At 49.2% G+C, this 13,420-nt stretch overlaps 1 protein-coding gene across 1 annotated transcript in view; it reads right to left on the bottom strand.

Moving 5' to 3' along the window:
- The window catches only part of CD82 (CD82 molecule), a 141,327-nt gene that overhangs the window by 60,381 nt on the left and 67,526 nt on the right, over window positions 1–13,420 (bottom strand). Inside the window, exon 3 of the mRNA XM_082270315.1 lies at window positions 12,091–12,166. Within this exon, the coding sequence (XP_082126441.1) occupies window positions 12,091–12,156 (66 nt within the window). The 5' untranslated portion in view covers window positions 12,157–12,166. The remainder of the gene's footprint in view (window positions 1–12,090; window positions 12,167–13,420) is intronic.

Below are 13,420 nucleotides of genomic sequence, written 5' to 3'. Positions count from 1 at the left end.
ATGCGGCCAGTTCTGACACCATGCGTAGAGAAGTTATGGCCACCAAGAAGGCCACCTTCTGGGAATGTAAGCAAGGGAATCTCCCTAATATCTTCAAAGAGAAGTTTCTGAAGAACCGACCACACTAAATTAAGATACCAGGCGGTAAGGGTGCGCGCACTGGCGGAGCCAGATGTCGCACCCCCTGGATGAAATTCCGCACCAAGGAATGATTAGCCAAAGGTTTCTTGAAAGAAGATTGCTAACGCTGAAAACCTGACCCTTGATCGTGCTCAAGGATAGTTTCTGCTCAACCCCTTGTTGCAGACAGACCAAAATTCGGGTCACCGAATAGGTATGTGGGGAAAATCCAATAGATTCACACCATGCAATATAAGACTTCCATGTGCTGGAAGTCGCTTTCCTTGCTTTAACTGGAGGTAGGAATAACTGAAGCTGACACTCCCTTGTCCTTCAGTACCTGGGTCTCAATGGCCAGGCCATTAAGCCAGCGACTGTAAAGCAAGATGGAGGATCGGTCCCTGAGACCGCAAATCCTCCCTGAGAGGAAGTCTCCAAGGAGCGTCCGCGACTAGCCTCGCCAAGTCGGCGTACCAGGCTTGACGAGGTCAATCCAGAATTTCCAGAATAACTGGAATTCCCTCCACCTCTATCCTGCGAAGAAGTTCCCGCAGCAACTTGAGAGGATGGAAGGCATGCCGTAGCTGATACTGCCCCCACGGGGCGATCAGCGTTTCTGCTGCGTCCGCTAGAGGATCGTGGCGCGAGCTACAAACCTCCGCACCTTCCTGTTAGGCCAAGGTGCCAACAGATCCACATCCGGGATGTCCCAATGAAGGGACAGCTAGGGAAAAAACCTCTGGATGAAGAGGCCATATGCGATTGGATCCGAATCAGGCTGCTCTAGAGCTGCTCGATCCAGTAAATCAGACAAAATCTGATCGCTCTCAATTCCGATACCCTTATTGGTAATCTGGATACTATAGGAAGAAAGGACTTCCCCTGGTTGAGCATCGGAGACTTCCTGGTCCGCTCGCTCAACCGGATCCGATTGTCCAGGGAATCTGAATTCTGATTCCATTAAAAAAGAATCTCCTTCAGGAGAATTCGGGTATGAGACTGGGTATACGGTACTGCCTCTAAGAAGGCCACCATTAGTCCCAGCCAATTGACGGACAGCAAAATCCGAATCGTTGACTGAACCTTCTGGAGTTTCCCAGCAAGGAGAAACTCTCTTGCCCAGGATGTATCCAACCTTAGGCCCAGATAGTTCAGTCTCCTGGTGGGAACCAGGGATGATTTTTGGGAAAGCGAAAAAACGCTGATGTCCTGCGATGATGGGGATATAAAGATAGGCATCCTATATGTCTATGGACGCCAGGAAATCTCTTTTATGCAGGGAGGCCACCACTGTACGGATGGACTCTATTTCTTCCCAAGTCCAGATTTGGACGCACCTTGCCCTCTTTCCTGGGCATTGTGAATAGGTTCGAATAGAACCCCTGAAACCGTTCAATGTTAGAAGGGCAGAATCGCACCGGTGGAAGTGATCGAAACTCGATCCTGTGTCCTCCAGAAACCGGTGAAGACATCCCCCCCCCACCCCAGAGATGGGTAGGGGCGCATCAGGCTATATTCTTCAGGCTTGGCTGAGCCGGACTCTTTGTTTACCCGACCAGCGCCCTTTGAAACCCCTCTAAAGGGGCTTTGGAGGGTTTCGCCTTATCGCCCGCCCTCGCGGAACGAACAACTCTATATGAGCAGAAAAGGAAGGTCCTCGTTAGTTACGAGGTCTTTTTATCCTAACAGTCTGTGGCAAGACAGCAGGTGGTACCGTCTATCCTATAAAGAGGAATTCCTCAAACGGATAGCACCTAGCCATGCGTTTGGAAATAACAGGGGTTCGTTTCAAAACGACCCCATTTGGGTAAAGGAAAATCCTTCGCCCTTTTGGTAGGCTAACAAGTACCAAAAAGGAATCTCAGTCTCAGCTACCTCTGCCGGTGTAACCTCAAGACTAAAGGTTTCCCGGACGGACACAACTAGTGCATCCACCACTCTTGTGCTATGGCGGAGGCAGAAACGTGCTCCTCACTGCTGAGGAGATATTACCTGAGACAACAGCCCCCTAAGAGGGACCTGCAACTGCATTGACCAGTTCCGAATCCGTATCTGAAGTATCTGATAAACAATAGGGGTAGGCGGGGGTCGCTACTTGACCCCCGTCCCTGACAGGCCACCTCCACCCGGGATACCAAAGACTCCAAAATTGCCGATAATGCATTAAAAACAAGTGGGGTACTGGAGGGTCCTGCGGCCACCTTGAGGGGATCAGGTGGGGATACCTATGCGGCAGGGTCAATGATTATACAAGACACTTGCCAGCGACAAAAAATGACAAAGTAAAAAAAAAAAAAAACTTTTTTTTTTTTTTTTTGTGTCCCCCAGTCGCAACAGCGCCCCTCAGTGTTACCTGCCTTTTTGGACCCCACAGAGAGAGAGACAGACCCCAAGGCTCATCCCTGATGCACAGAGGTTTTCATCAGCTTGCTCAGTGCTTGTCTTGTTACAGACAGGAAGTCTTTGGCCCTATTTCCTGGGTAAAAGAGGCGGCTCCGCCCCTTAACACGCCTGCCGGCTCCTCCCCCTGGCTCCATGAGGTGTTTGAGGCACCTCAAACATGGCCGCCCCCATGCTGGAGACACGAGGCTACACCAAAATGGCGGCTTCGTGCGATCTACCAGACAATGGCGGCGGCCTGCACAGAATAGCGGCATGTCTGCAGAAGGATCTCGGCCTCACAACCCTTCACCCTCATGGTGGTCAGCGTGGTCGGAGGTACCGGACCCTAGCGGGCCGTATGCGGTCCGCTGCTTAGCTGGAGGAATGATCTGGAATGCAGTATACATGTATAGACATCGCCCTGTGGCTACTGACAGGTAGGATACCTTATACTATCACAGTAAAGTTCTAGTACTGCCACTGACTACAATCATTTACACATCTTTACAATTAGATTGTCAGCTCCCAAACCAAGCCTCCTGGCTTCTTGTACACAAAAATCACACTCAATTAGGGGGATCTGTGACATGTTATAGGATAGAGGGGAACCCATCCTTACCATTACAGAGAGGGGCCCGCGTTCACCACAAGACCCGTTAGGGGGAAAGGGGGAACATACTACTCACCATACCGGAACCAGGCGGGCGCCAACTCCTGACAGTACCCCTCTCCACCGGGGTGGGAGGGCTGTCGACCAATACGGGCGCCGTGACTCATGGTCTTTGGCGTTTCAGCGAGACGTTTAACTCGCAGGGTCAGTCCCCGTCCAGTGGGACTTTGTCGCGGCCGACCCAGCGCTGAGCTATGGCCTGCACGCGCTCGTAGGCTGAACTGGGGTGACCACTGGATCTCAACATCCAGCCCGTCGCCCAGTTCAGCTTTCTTGCTTGAAGATCTCACAGGAACACTGGAGAAAAAAAGCTGTCTTAAAAAATTATTTTCTAAGAAAAAAATCCTGCCAGGACCGAAGATCCCAGCAAGGTATCTAGGTCCTTACTCCTGACTAGACAGAAAAAAACTGATTTGCTGAGGCAGAGAGAGAGAGGATATACCCTCTGGGACTGCCCCTAGGGTGTGGCCAGAGCATTTTATTTCCTGTCTAGTCCTACTCCTGTGGAGGCAACATAACCCGAAGGTGCTGTATCACCGAGGACTACGTCTGTCAATGAGCGATAGAGAAAACCCGATTACATCATTCCTCCTATGGAACAAAATGACCAGTAAGTAGAACATTTCTGTATTATAAGACCCCATTCAGGCTAGCGCGACTTGTCAGGCGACTTGTCAGCCTGACAAGTCGCGCTCGGTCGCTCGCCATTGAGTAGTACAGGACCCGTTCTAATAGGAGCGACACAAGTCGCTCCGACTTAGAAAAAGGGTCCTGTACTACTTTGGGGTGACCTGGGAGCGACTTGCATAGACTTCCATTATGTGAAGTCCCTGCAAGTCGCGCCGAAGTCGCGGTGCACGCTGTGCACCACGACTTCACAGGTCGCCCCTCGAAGTCGGATCGCGCCAGTCTGAATGGGCTGTAATAATCAAAATATGGAACAGCAAGAAAAAGAAGGTCACACCAAAAACGTGTTTCAGCTAAACATTACAGCGATGTTTACTACCGCTTCCCTTTAGATCTAGCTGCGTATATATATATATATATATACAATAACAGTCATGTATACACCTCAGCCCAGATTCAGGATCCTGCTCTCTGAAATAAGATGTGCAATGTTTAGAGACAGGAAACCGCAGATCTCAGACATTATCTCTTCTCTGCTTAGTACAAACCAGAGATAGGAGCGCGTCGCCAAGACAGAGGGGGGGAAACTGTTGCAAGTTCCTAATGCAATCGATCTTTGCGACAGAACTTGTCAGAAAACAGAAGCAAACCGGGATTTAGCCTGGACATTAACACAACAGATAACACAAAAATAGGTTTTATTGAAAAATGCAGTGTGCTGATTTATTATTGAGGGGGGGCGGGGGAGAGATGACATAAGAAGATTAAACTTCAGCTTTAACCCTTTCGCTGCCACAGCCAGCAGTTTCTGTATTTATAGCACACATTTTTATAATCATTTTAGGCCTGAGAATTACTTAAAGGCCACCAAAACATTTTATATTTTCAGAAAACCTGGAGAATAAGGTTACATTTGCACGGGCGATTAGCATCAGTGTGAATGACAGCGGGAGGAATCTGCATATCGCTGCAGCAGTTTCTGCTATTAGTGAGCGTCTAGCTGCAGCCGCTAAGCTCTGTACACTGCAATGACAGGTCAGTGGTGGCCGCAGCTATCCGTGGCTGTCTGCCCAGCCAGCCACTACCTGCAGAGATCCTGGATGCAGGCTATATTTACTGAGACTTTAGGGGTCTTTTAGGCCAACTTGCCCTCTATTAAAAGCTGATGGGACGCAGATCCAGCTCCATTAGCTTCTTCCAGGGCCACAGATAGTGACAGCTGAACCAGTGACATAATGCAGGTTCCCTCTAGGTTCTTACTAGGTAGGTGAGATCAGAGAATGGGCGTTCACCGGTCGGTCTCCCTGCCCTCTCCATGGCGGCACTCGCCATGCCGATGCCAGGTCTGCAGGTCTCCCTCCCGTATCCATGGCAGCACTTGCCATGCCGATCCCGGGTCCACTAGTCTCCCTCCCCTTTCCTTGGAGGCACCCGCTATGCCTATCCCCGGTCCTCAGGTCTCCTTCCCCTCTCCAAGGCAGCACTCGCCATGCCGATCTCGGGTCGCAGGTCAACAACCACTCTCATGATGGCACTCCCCATGCAGATCCCGTGTCCACAGATTTCCCTCCCCATGGCGGCACTCACCATGCCAATCCCAGGTCCACATGTCTCCCTCCCCCCCTCCATGGCAGCACTCGCCATGCCGATCTTGGGTCCACAGGTCTCCCTCCACTCTCATGGCAGCACTTGTCATGCTAATCCTGTGTCCACTGGTCCCCCTCCCCTCTTCATGGCGGCACTCGCCATGCCGATCTTCGGTCCACAGGGCAACCTCCACTCTCATGGTGACACTCACCATGCCGATCCAGAGTCCACTGGTTTCCCTCCCCTCACCATGGCGGCACTCACAATGCCAATCCCAGGTTCACAGGTCTCCCTCCCCTTTCATGGCGGCACTCAGCATGCCAATCCCGAGTCTGCTCGCCTCCCACCCCTCTCCATGTCGGTACTCGCCATGCCAATCCTAGGTCCACAGATCTCCCTCCCCTCTTAATGGTGGCACTCGCCATGCTGATCCCGTGGCCAAAGGTCTCCATCCCCTCTCCATGGCAGTACTCGTTATGCCAATCTCGGGTCCACAGGTCTCCCTCCACTCTCATGGCGGCACTTGCCATGCTAATCCTGTGTCCGCTGGTCCCCCTCCCCTCTTCATGGCGGCACTCGCCATGCCGATCTTCGGTCCACAGGGCAACCTCCACTCTCATGGTAGCACTCACCATGCCGATCCAGAGTCCACTGGTTTCCCTCCCCTCTCCATGGCGGCACTCACCATGCCAATCCCAGGTTCACAGGTCTCCCTCCCCTTTCATGGCGCACTCCGCATGCCAATCCTGAGTCTGCTCGCCTCCCTCTCCATGGCAGTATTCGCCATGCCAATCCTAGGTCCACAGATCTCCCTCCCCTCTTAATGGTGGCACTAGCCGTGCCGATCCCAGGTCAACAGATCTACCACCCCTCTTAATGGCGGCACTCGCCATGTCAATTCAGGGCCCACAGGTCTCCCTCCCCTCTCAATGGCGGCACTCGCCATGCTGATCCCGTGGCCAAAGGTCTCCATCCCCTCTCCATGGCAGTACTCGTTATGCCAATCTCGGGTCCACAGGTCTCCCTCCACTCTCATGGCGCCACTTGCCATGCTAATCCTGTGTCCGCTGGTCTCCCTCCCCTCTTCATGGTGGCACTCGCCATGCCGATCTTGAGTCTGCTCACCTCCCTCCCCTCTCCATGGCGGCACTCACCATGCCGATCCCAGGTTCACAGGTCTTCCTCCCCTTTCATGGCGGCACTCACCATGCCGATCTTGAGTCTGCTCGCCTCCCTCCCCTCTCCATGGTGGTACTCGCTATGCCAATCCTAGGTCCACAGATCTCCCTCCCCTCCTAATGGTGGCACTAGCCGTGCCGATCCCAGGTCAACAGATCTCCCTCCCCTCTTAATGGCGGCACTCGCCATGTCAATTCAGGGTCCACAGGTCTCCCTCCCCTCTCAATGGCGACACTCGCCATGCTGATCCCGTGGCCAAAGGTCTCACTCCCCTCTTCATGGCGGCACTTGCCATGCCAATACAGGGTCCACAGGTCTCAATCCCCTCTTCCCCTCTCCATGCCGGTTCCATGTCCACGGATCCTATAGTGGAGACTGGAAAACATGGCGGGGGGGGGGGGGGGGGGAAGAGACAAGTAGGGCGCAATCTGGGGGTGCAACAAAGGGATCCAGCAGTTGTACGGATTTACCTACTGTATGCAGGACAAACATTGGTGTAAGTGAAACAGGAAATGTTTAGGCAAAGGAACAAAGTCAGATTTTTTTTTCTCTGTGACATCTAATGATTATCATACACACAAGGAAGTGCATTCCTTCCAGGGTCAAGGTTGTTTTATTAGGACTATACCATCCCAGAAGAATCTAGTTAAAAAGCTGAGAATTTACAATAAAATTACAAACCGATTTTACAATGTTATGCACTAATGTAAAGTTTATCCCAAAAAAATAAATAAATACATTTTTAATATTTTCACTAAAGTGTCTAATGCAAACACACGTGCACTACATGCATGCTCTTTTAGGTTGAGCTCCAGGCAGATATAAAACTAACTGGTGAATGCAGCTTTATATTTATTATGGCCTCTTGCAAAATTTTATAGGCTTTTTATATGCCTAGCATATATTTTCCTCCCACGCCCGGGGAGCCACAGGTGCCATGTACAGCCCATCATACAAGTGAATGCCTGTACATGGCTGTACTCCTGTAACTGCCAAACATTACACGCGTACAGCCACGTATACCTGTTCACTTGTATGCCAGGCAGCAGAGGTGGGGGACTCGAGTCACATGACTTAAAGCGGAGTTCCGGGCACAAAATCGACCTAATCGATTTTGTGCCCATCCGCTTGCTTTGCTTCACTTGAAAAGGAATTGGATAGTTAGGATTATTATTTTTTTTTTTTTTACTTACCTTGTAATTGTAGAAAGAAATACTCACCTTTCTTCCACTTCCTCCCTCTGTGGCCTCGGCCCGCGCCGTCTCTTCCGGTTTGCAATGATTCCTGGGAGCTGAAGGTCATCGTTCCCAGATATCAATGCGACAGCACCGGCCCCGCTCGTCACTTCCGGTGCGACGCCGCATTCCCTGCTAAACAGCTTCTGTAGGAATGCGGCGCCGCGCCGGAAGTGACGAGAGGGCCCGGTGAAGGCGCATTCTGGGAGAAGAGGACACAGAAGAAGATCGCGCTGGCTTCAGCTGCCCACAACAGAGATGGCAGCGCTGGAGAAGAAATTTTATAAGTGAGTATTTCTTCTTGCAGGTAAGTGCGAACCGGGACAGATCAGAGGCTAGCCATTGTGGCCTTTTTTTGTTTATAGTGCAAAAATAAAAATTGCAGAGGTGATCAAATACCACTAAAAAAAAGCTCTATTTGTGGGAAAAAAAGGACATCAATTGTATTTAGGTACAGCGTCGCACGACCGCACAATTGTCCATTAAAGTAACGCAGTGCCGAATCGCAAAATATGGCCTCGTCATTAAGGGGGCAAATCCTTCCGGTCCCGAACTGGTTATACATGACCTTTCCTTTTCAATCTGCAGCTGTTATAATTTTCTGAAAATACAATATGGCCGCCTGGAGCTGTTCTGTACACAGAATGTATACTGACCACACCCCCAGAAACATCATTTCCTGCTTGTGTGATTGGCTCAACAATTTTCCCAGAAGTCTGCCTGTACATGTACAATTTTCTGTTAGATTTACCAAAATCCATATAATATGAGGTCAAAACTAAATAACACTTTCAATTGTATCCAATAAGGCAGGTCTTTGTAATACATAGTTGAAGGTAAATCTTAACAAAATTGTATAATGTATGGCCAGCCTAAGATACAAGTCAGATTTCTGGCATCCCCTGCAACAAAAATGTCATTTTTGGTGAGATACTCCCAATAGGAACACGTCTAAAGGGATGCAGGCCCAGCAGATTTCCTCATTAGAGCCCTGCAGCTGCCACAGCTGATAGATAATTATGAAACCACTCCCATTAGACCCACTCAGCACAGAGGAACAAACAATGATTTCTTCAGAATAACAAAAGTTAGGAACCTGTAACAAAGTTTGTTATAATCCTTGTAATGTACAGAGATCACCCAGAGGGGAATGTTTTTTTCCTCAACAAAAGTGGAGTTACGCTTTGACCACTTGCCGACTGCCACACAACTATTTACTTCGGCAGTCAGCCCCTCACAGGCAGAGCGACGTAGGGCTACGTCGCTAGCCTGTAAGGGTTTTGGGAGTGAGTGCGTGCCGCCGGAGGCGCGCTCCCGCTCGGTCACGGACCCCCACCGCGCGTGTGCCCGGCAGACCCGATGTCCGCCAGTCACTCGCGATCGTCAGCGACAGCGGGAGAAAGGCAGGCGGCTAATGTAAACAAAGCCGCCTGTCAGTCTCCCCTGTGTATGAATGGAGATCAAACGGTTCTACTACGTAGGACCGTTGATCACTGTTCTTACACATCAAGCCACAGCCAATCACAGTTAGAATCACGCACCTAGGGACACACACAACCCCTCCCTCTCAAAAAAAAGTTAACCCCTTCCCTGCCAGTGTCATTTTTACAGTAACAGTGCATATGTATATCACTGATTACTGTAGTAATGTCACTGGTAACCCCAAAAGTGTCAAAAATGTCAGTCAAGGGTCCGATCTGTCCGCCGCAATGTCGCAGTCCCCCAAGAAAAAAATAAAAAAAATCGCAGATCGCCGCCATTACGCATTAAAAAAAAAAAAAAAAACAACAAAAATGACAAAAATATTTCCCTTTGTTAGTAAACGCAATAACTTTTGCGCAAACCAATCAAAATGCGATTTTTTTTATCAAACATATGGTAAAAAAAAAAATTGGCCTAAAATGTTAAAAAATTTTGTTTACTTTTTTTTGGGGAATTTCATATAAAAAAAAATGTGAAAAATATTGTTATTTTTTCAAAATTTACGATCTTTTTTTGTTTATAGCGCAAAAAGTAAAAATCGCACGGGTGATCACATACCACCAACAGAAAGCTCTGTTTGTGGGAAAAAAAGGACGTAAATTTGGTTTAGGTACGGCGTCGCACGACCGCGCAATTGTCCATTAGAATCACGCAGTGCCGAATCGCAAAATAGGCCCTGGTCAGGAAGGGGGTAAAATCTTCCGGGGCTTAAGTGGTTAAAGAAGAATTCAGAGATCACCAGCAGCTTCCAGGTCCTGCACTGAGCGGCTGCATTGTGAGCAGAGGAGGTCGGCTGCTCAGCATAGGCGCCCATTCAGAGAATGCTTTGTGTTTTCTAAATGAATGCAAAGCATTCTCAAGCTGGACCAATGTAACGATGTATAAAATCTCCATACCCGGAGTTCTTCTTTAACTGCTTGACGACCGGCTAACGACCATTTACAGCGGCAGAGCGGCTTTCCTGCGCTGGATTCCGTATCTAGTACTTCCAGGTAGGGGGCGTGCCCACTGTGTTGTGATTAGTCACAGCACAAGCCGATCAGCAGGTGCCAGCCAATGATTGACTGCCGGCACCCGATGATTGGTGAAGAAGATGACAGGACGGAGCGCTGTGTAAACAATACAGAGCTCTGTCCTGTCAGTGGGGATGTGCCGGTTTTTTGTTTCTCTGCAAAGCACATGCCTTAGTAAATACAGCAGAAAGTAAATGCACCAAACACTGTTAGGCACACATTTAACCCTTTGACCACCCTAGCTGTTAAGTCAGTGGGGAAGGCATGGATCCTGTGTTTTTGCAAAGCAAGGACACTGATCTATGCTTTCCCTTCGTAAAAGCACCTCCCCCACAATAAGAAAACACCAGCTAGGCACACATATAACCCTTTAAATGCACCAGATCAGGTCACTGTACTTCAATGGCCTCCACACTCACAAGATCAGATCTCTGTACTCCAATGGCACCCAAACTCACCAGATCAGGTCACTGCACTCCAATGGCCTCCACACTCACCAGATCAGGTCTCTGTACTCCAATGGCCTCAACACTCACCAGATCTAGTCACTGTACTCCAATGGCCTCAACACTCACCAGATCAGGTCACTGCACTCCAATGGCCTCCACACTCACCAGATCAGGTCACTTTACTCCAATGGCCTCCACACTCACCAGATCAGGTCACTGTACTCCAATGGCCTCCACACTCACAAAATCAGGTCACTGTACTCCAATGGCCTCCACACTCACCAGATCAGGTCACTGCACTCCAATGGCCTCCACACTCACCAGATCAGGTCACTGCACTCCAATGGCCTCCACACTCACCACATCTCATCCAATAGAGCACCTTTGAGATGTGGAGGAATGGGAGTCGCATCATGGATGTGCATCCAACAAATCTGCAGCAACTGCGTGATGCTATCATGTCACTATGGAGCAAAATCTCTGAGGAAAGTTTCCAACACCTTGTTGTATCCCACGAAGAATGAAGGCAAAAAGGGGGTCCAACCCGGTACTAGCAAAGTGGCCGATGAGTGTATATAGAGAACTGGTGCTATGGTGGGAGGACTCTGTAGAACAGGGATCCTCAAACTATGGTCCTCCAGCTGTTGCAGAACTACACATCCCATGAGGCCTTGTAAAACTCTGACATTCACAGACATGACTAGGCATGATGGGAATTGTAGTTCCTGAACAGCTGGAGGGCCATAGTTTGAAGTCCCCTGCTGCAGAGGGTCTTCTCAAATTCCCCGCAATCAAAGTTTTGTGTTGGCGGCGTACTACACAGGATGTGAGGATCCTTGGGACTACTCTCAGAGAAAAGAGTAATTAGTAAAACAATGGGTGAAGGGACAGCCGTAACTCTCTGATAAGGAAAAGGGTGGAGGGCCGAGGAACCAAGTACCATATATCAGAGCTGGTGACTCCAATAGGAATTCGCCGACATGTAGTAAATCACAAGACGGCACCAAAAAACTAAAAACTACAAATCCACATTGTTCTGGGAACACAAAATTCATAAACCACAACACCATTTTTTTTTTTTTTTTTTAGTAAGGTTGTCTCTGGAAACAAAGGCAGACCTACCCCCTGACAATATCACCTGTTCCTTACTGCAGTATAATTGGCTGTCTAAGCAATTTGACAGCTAACTACAAAGCAGAGCGGAGGCGACTTCCCATCATTATAGACTACAGACAGTTATCAAGGGACGACTTTCAAGTGCTTCCAGAGACGACTTGGCTGAAATTGAGAGATATGGGTGTCTGGGTCCGGAGACTTTATATTCTTTTTTTCTAAGTAGTACTTACAAAGAACAGGAGGTTAAATAGGAACAGGAAGTATTTGGTCACTTTCATACATCCGTCGCTCGCCATCTTTTGGATCCTAAAAGAGAAGAAAACATCCTGGTTAGAAATGATAAAAACACAAAAGGTATAGGATACAAAATAATGTATAGTGACTGACTGTGCAGGATCAGAGGCATAATAGGAAGAACCCACCACCACTGCATCAGCAGCATAGGCTACAGGTCTAGCCCTTTATGCGCCCCCCTTCAACTTAGGCACCCAAGGCAGCCACCTCTACTGCCAACCCTTCAGCCCAGCACTGATGACTTTAAGTATTACCAAACCCAGGAGCCTGAAGTCACTATATCTGGTCTCCCCAGGAGCCTGCAGTCACTATATCTGGTCTCCCCAGGATCCTGCAGTCACTATATCTGCTCTCCCCAGGATCCTGCAGTCACTATATCTGCTCTCCCCAGGAGCCTGCAGTCACTATATCTGGTCTCCCCAGGAGCCTGCAGTCACTATATCTGGTCTCCCCAGGATCCTGCAGTCACTATATCTGGTCTCCCCAGGAGCCTGCAGTCACTATATCTGGTCTCCCCAGGAGCCTGCAGTCACTATATCTGGTCTCCCCAGGATCCTGCAGTCACTATATCTGGTCTCCCCAGGAGCCTGCAGTCACTATATCTGGTCTCCCCAGGAGCCTGCAGTCACTATATGTGCTCTCCCCAGGAGCCTGCAGTCACTATATCTGATCTCCCCAGGATCCTGCAGTCACTATATCTGATCTCCACAGGAGCCTGCAGTCACTATATCTGGTCCCCCCAGGATCCTGCATTCACTATGTGTGCTCTCCCCAGGAGCCTGCAGTCACTATATCTGGTCTCCCCAGGAGCCTGCAGTCACTATATCTGGTCTCCCCAGGAGCCTGCAGTCACTATATCTGGTCTCCCACAGTACACAGAACATGGAAATGCAGTTATTTTAAATAATGTAATGTAATTTAAAAATGTAAATATGAACTGCTAAATACCTTTTCTCATCAGCAGTACATAGCAATCTTGTGACTTTTATCAGTCTCTGGTTAAAGCTTGCAGAAGTTTTTAATCTCCCCTGACTGTCCTATGAGGCTGCATGACCCCTGACCCTCTGTCTGGACAGTGCTGATTGGCCCTTTGCTGATCACATGCATTCTCCCAAGAAAAAAACAAAAAAAAACCCTCTAGTAGTACACACCAAACTGAGCATGTGCAGAGTGCCTCCTAGGCATCTGTTCTATCAGCAGATGGATTGGGGACAGTAAAAGAAGGGGAGGATCAGAGAAGACAGGATCAAACAGCCTTGTTTCACA

The sequence above is a fragment of the Pelophylax lessonae genome (genome assembly GCF_965119305.1).
Source record: "Pelophylax lessonae genome assembly, chromosome: 10".
Classification (NCBI taxonomy): domain Eukaryota; kingdom Metazoa; phylum Chordata; class Amphibia; order Anura; family Ranidae; genus Pelophylax; species Pelophylax lessonae.
This window is presented reverse-complemented; position numbering and strand designations above follow the sequence as displayed.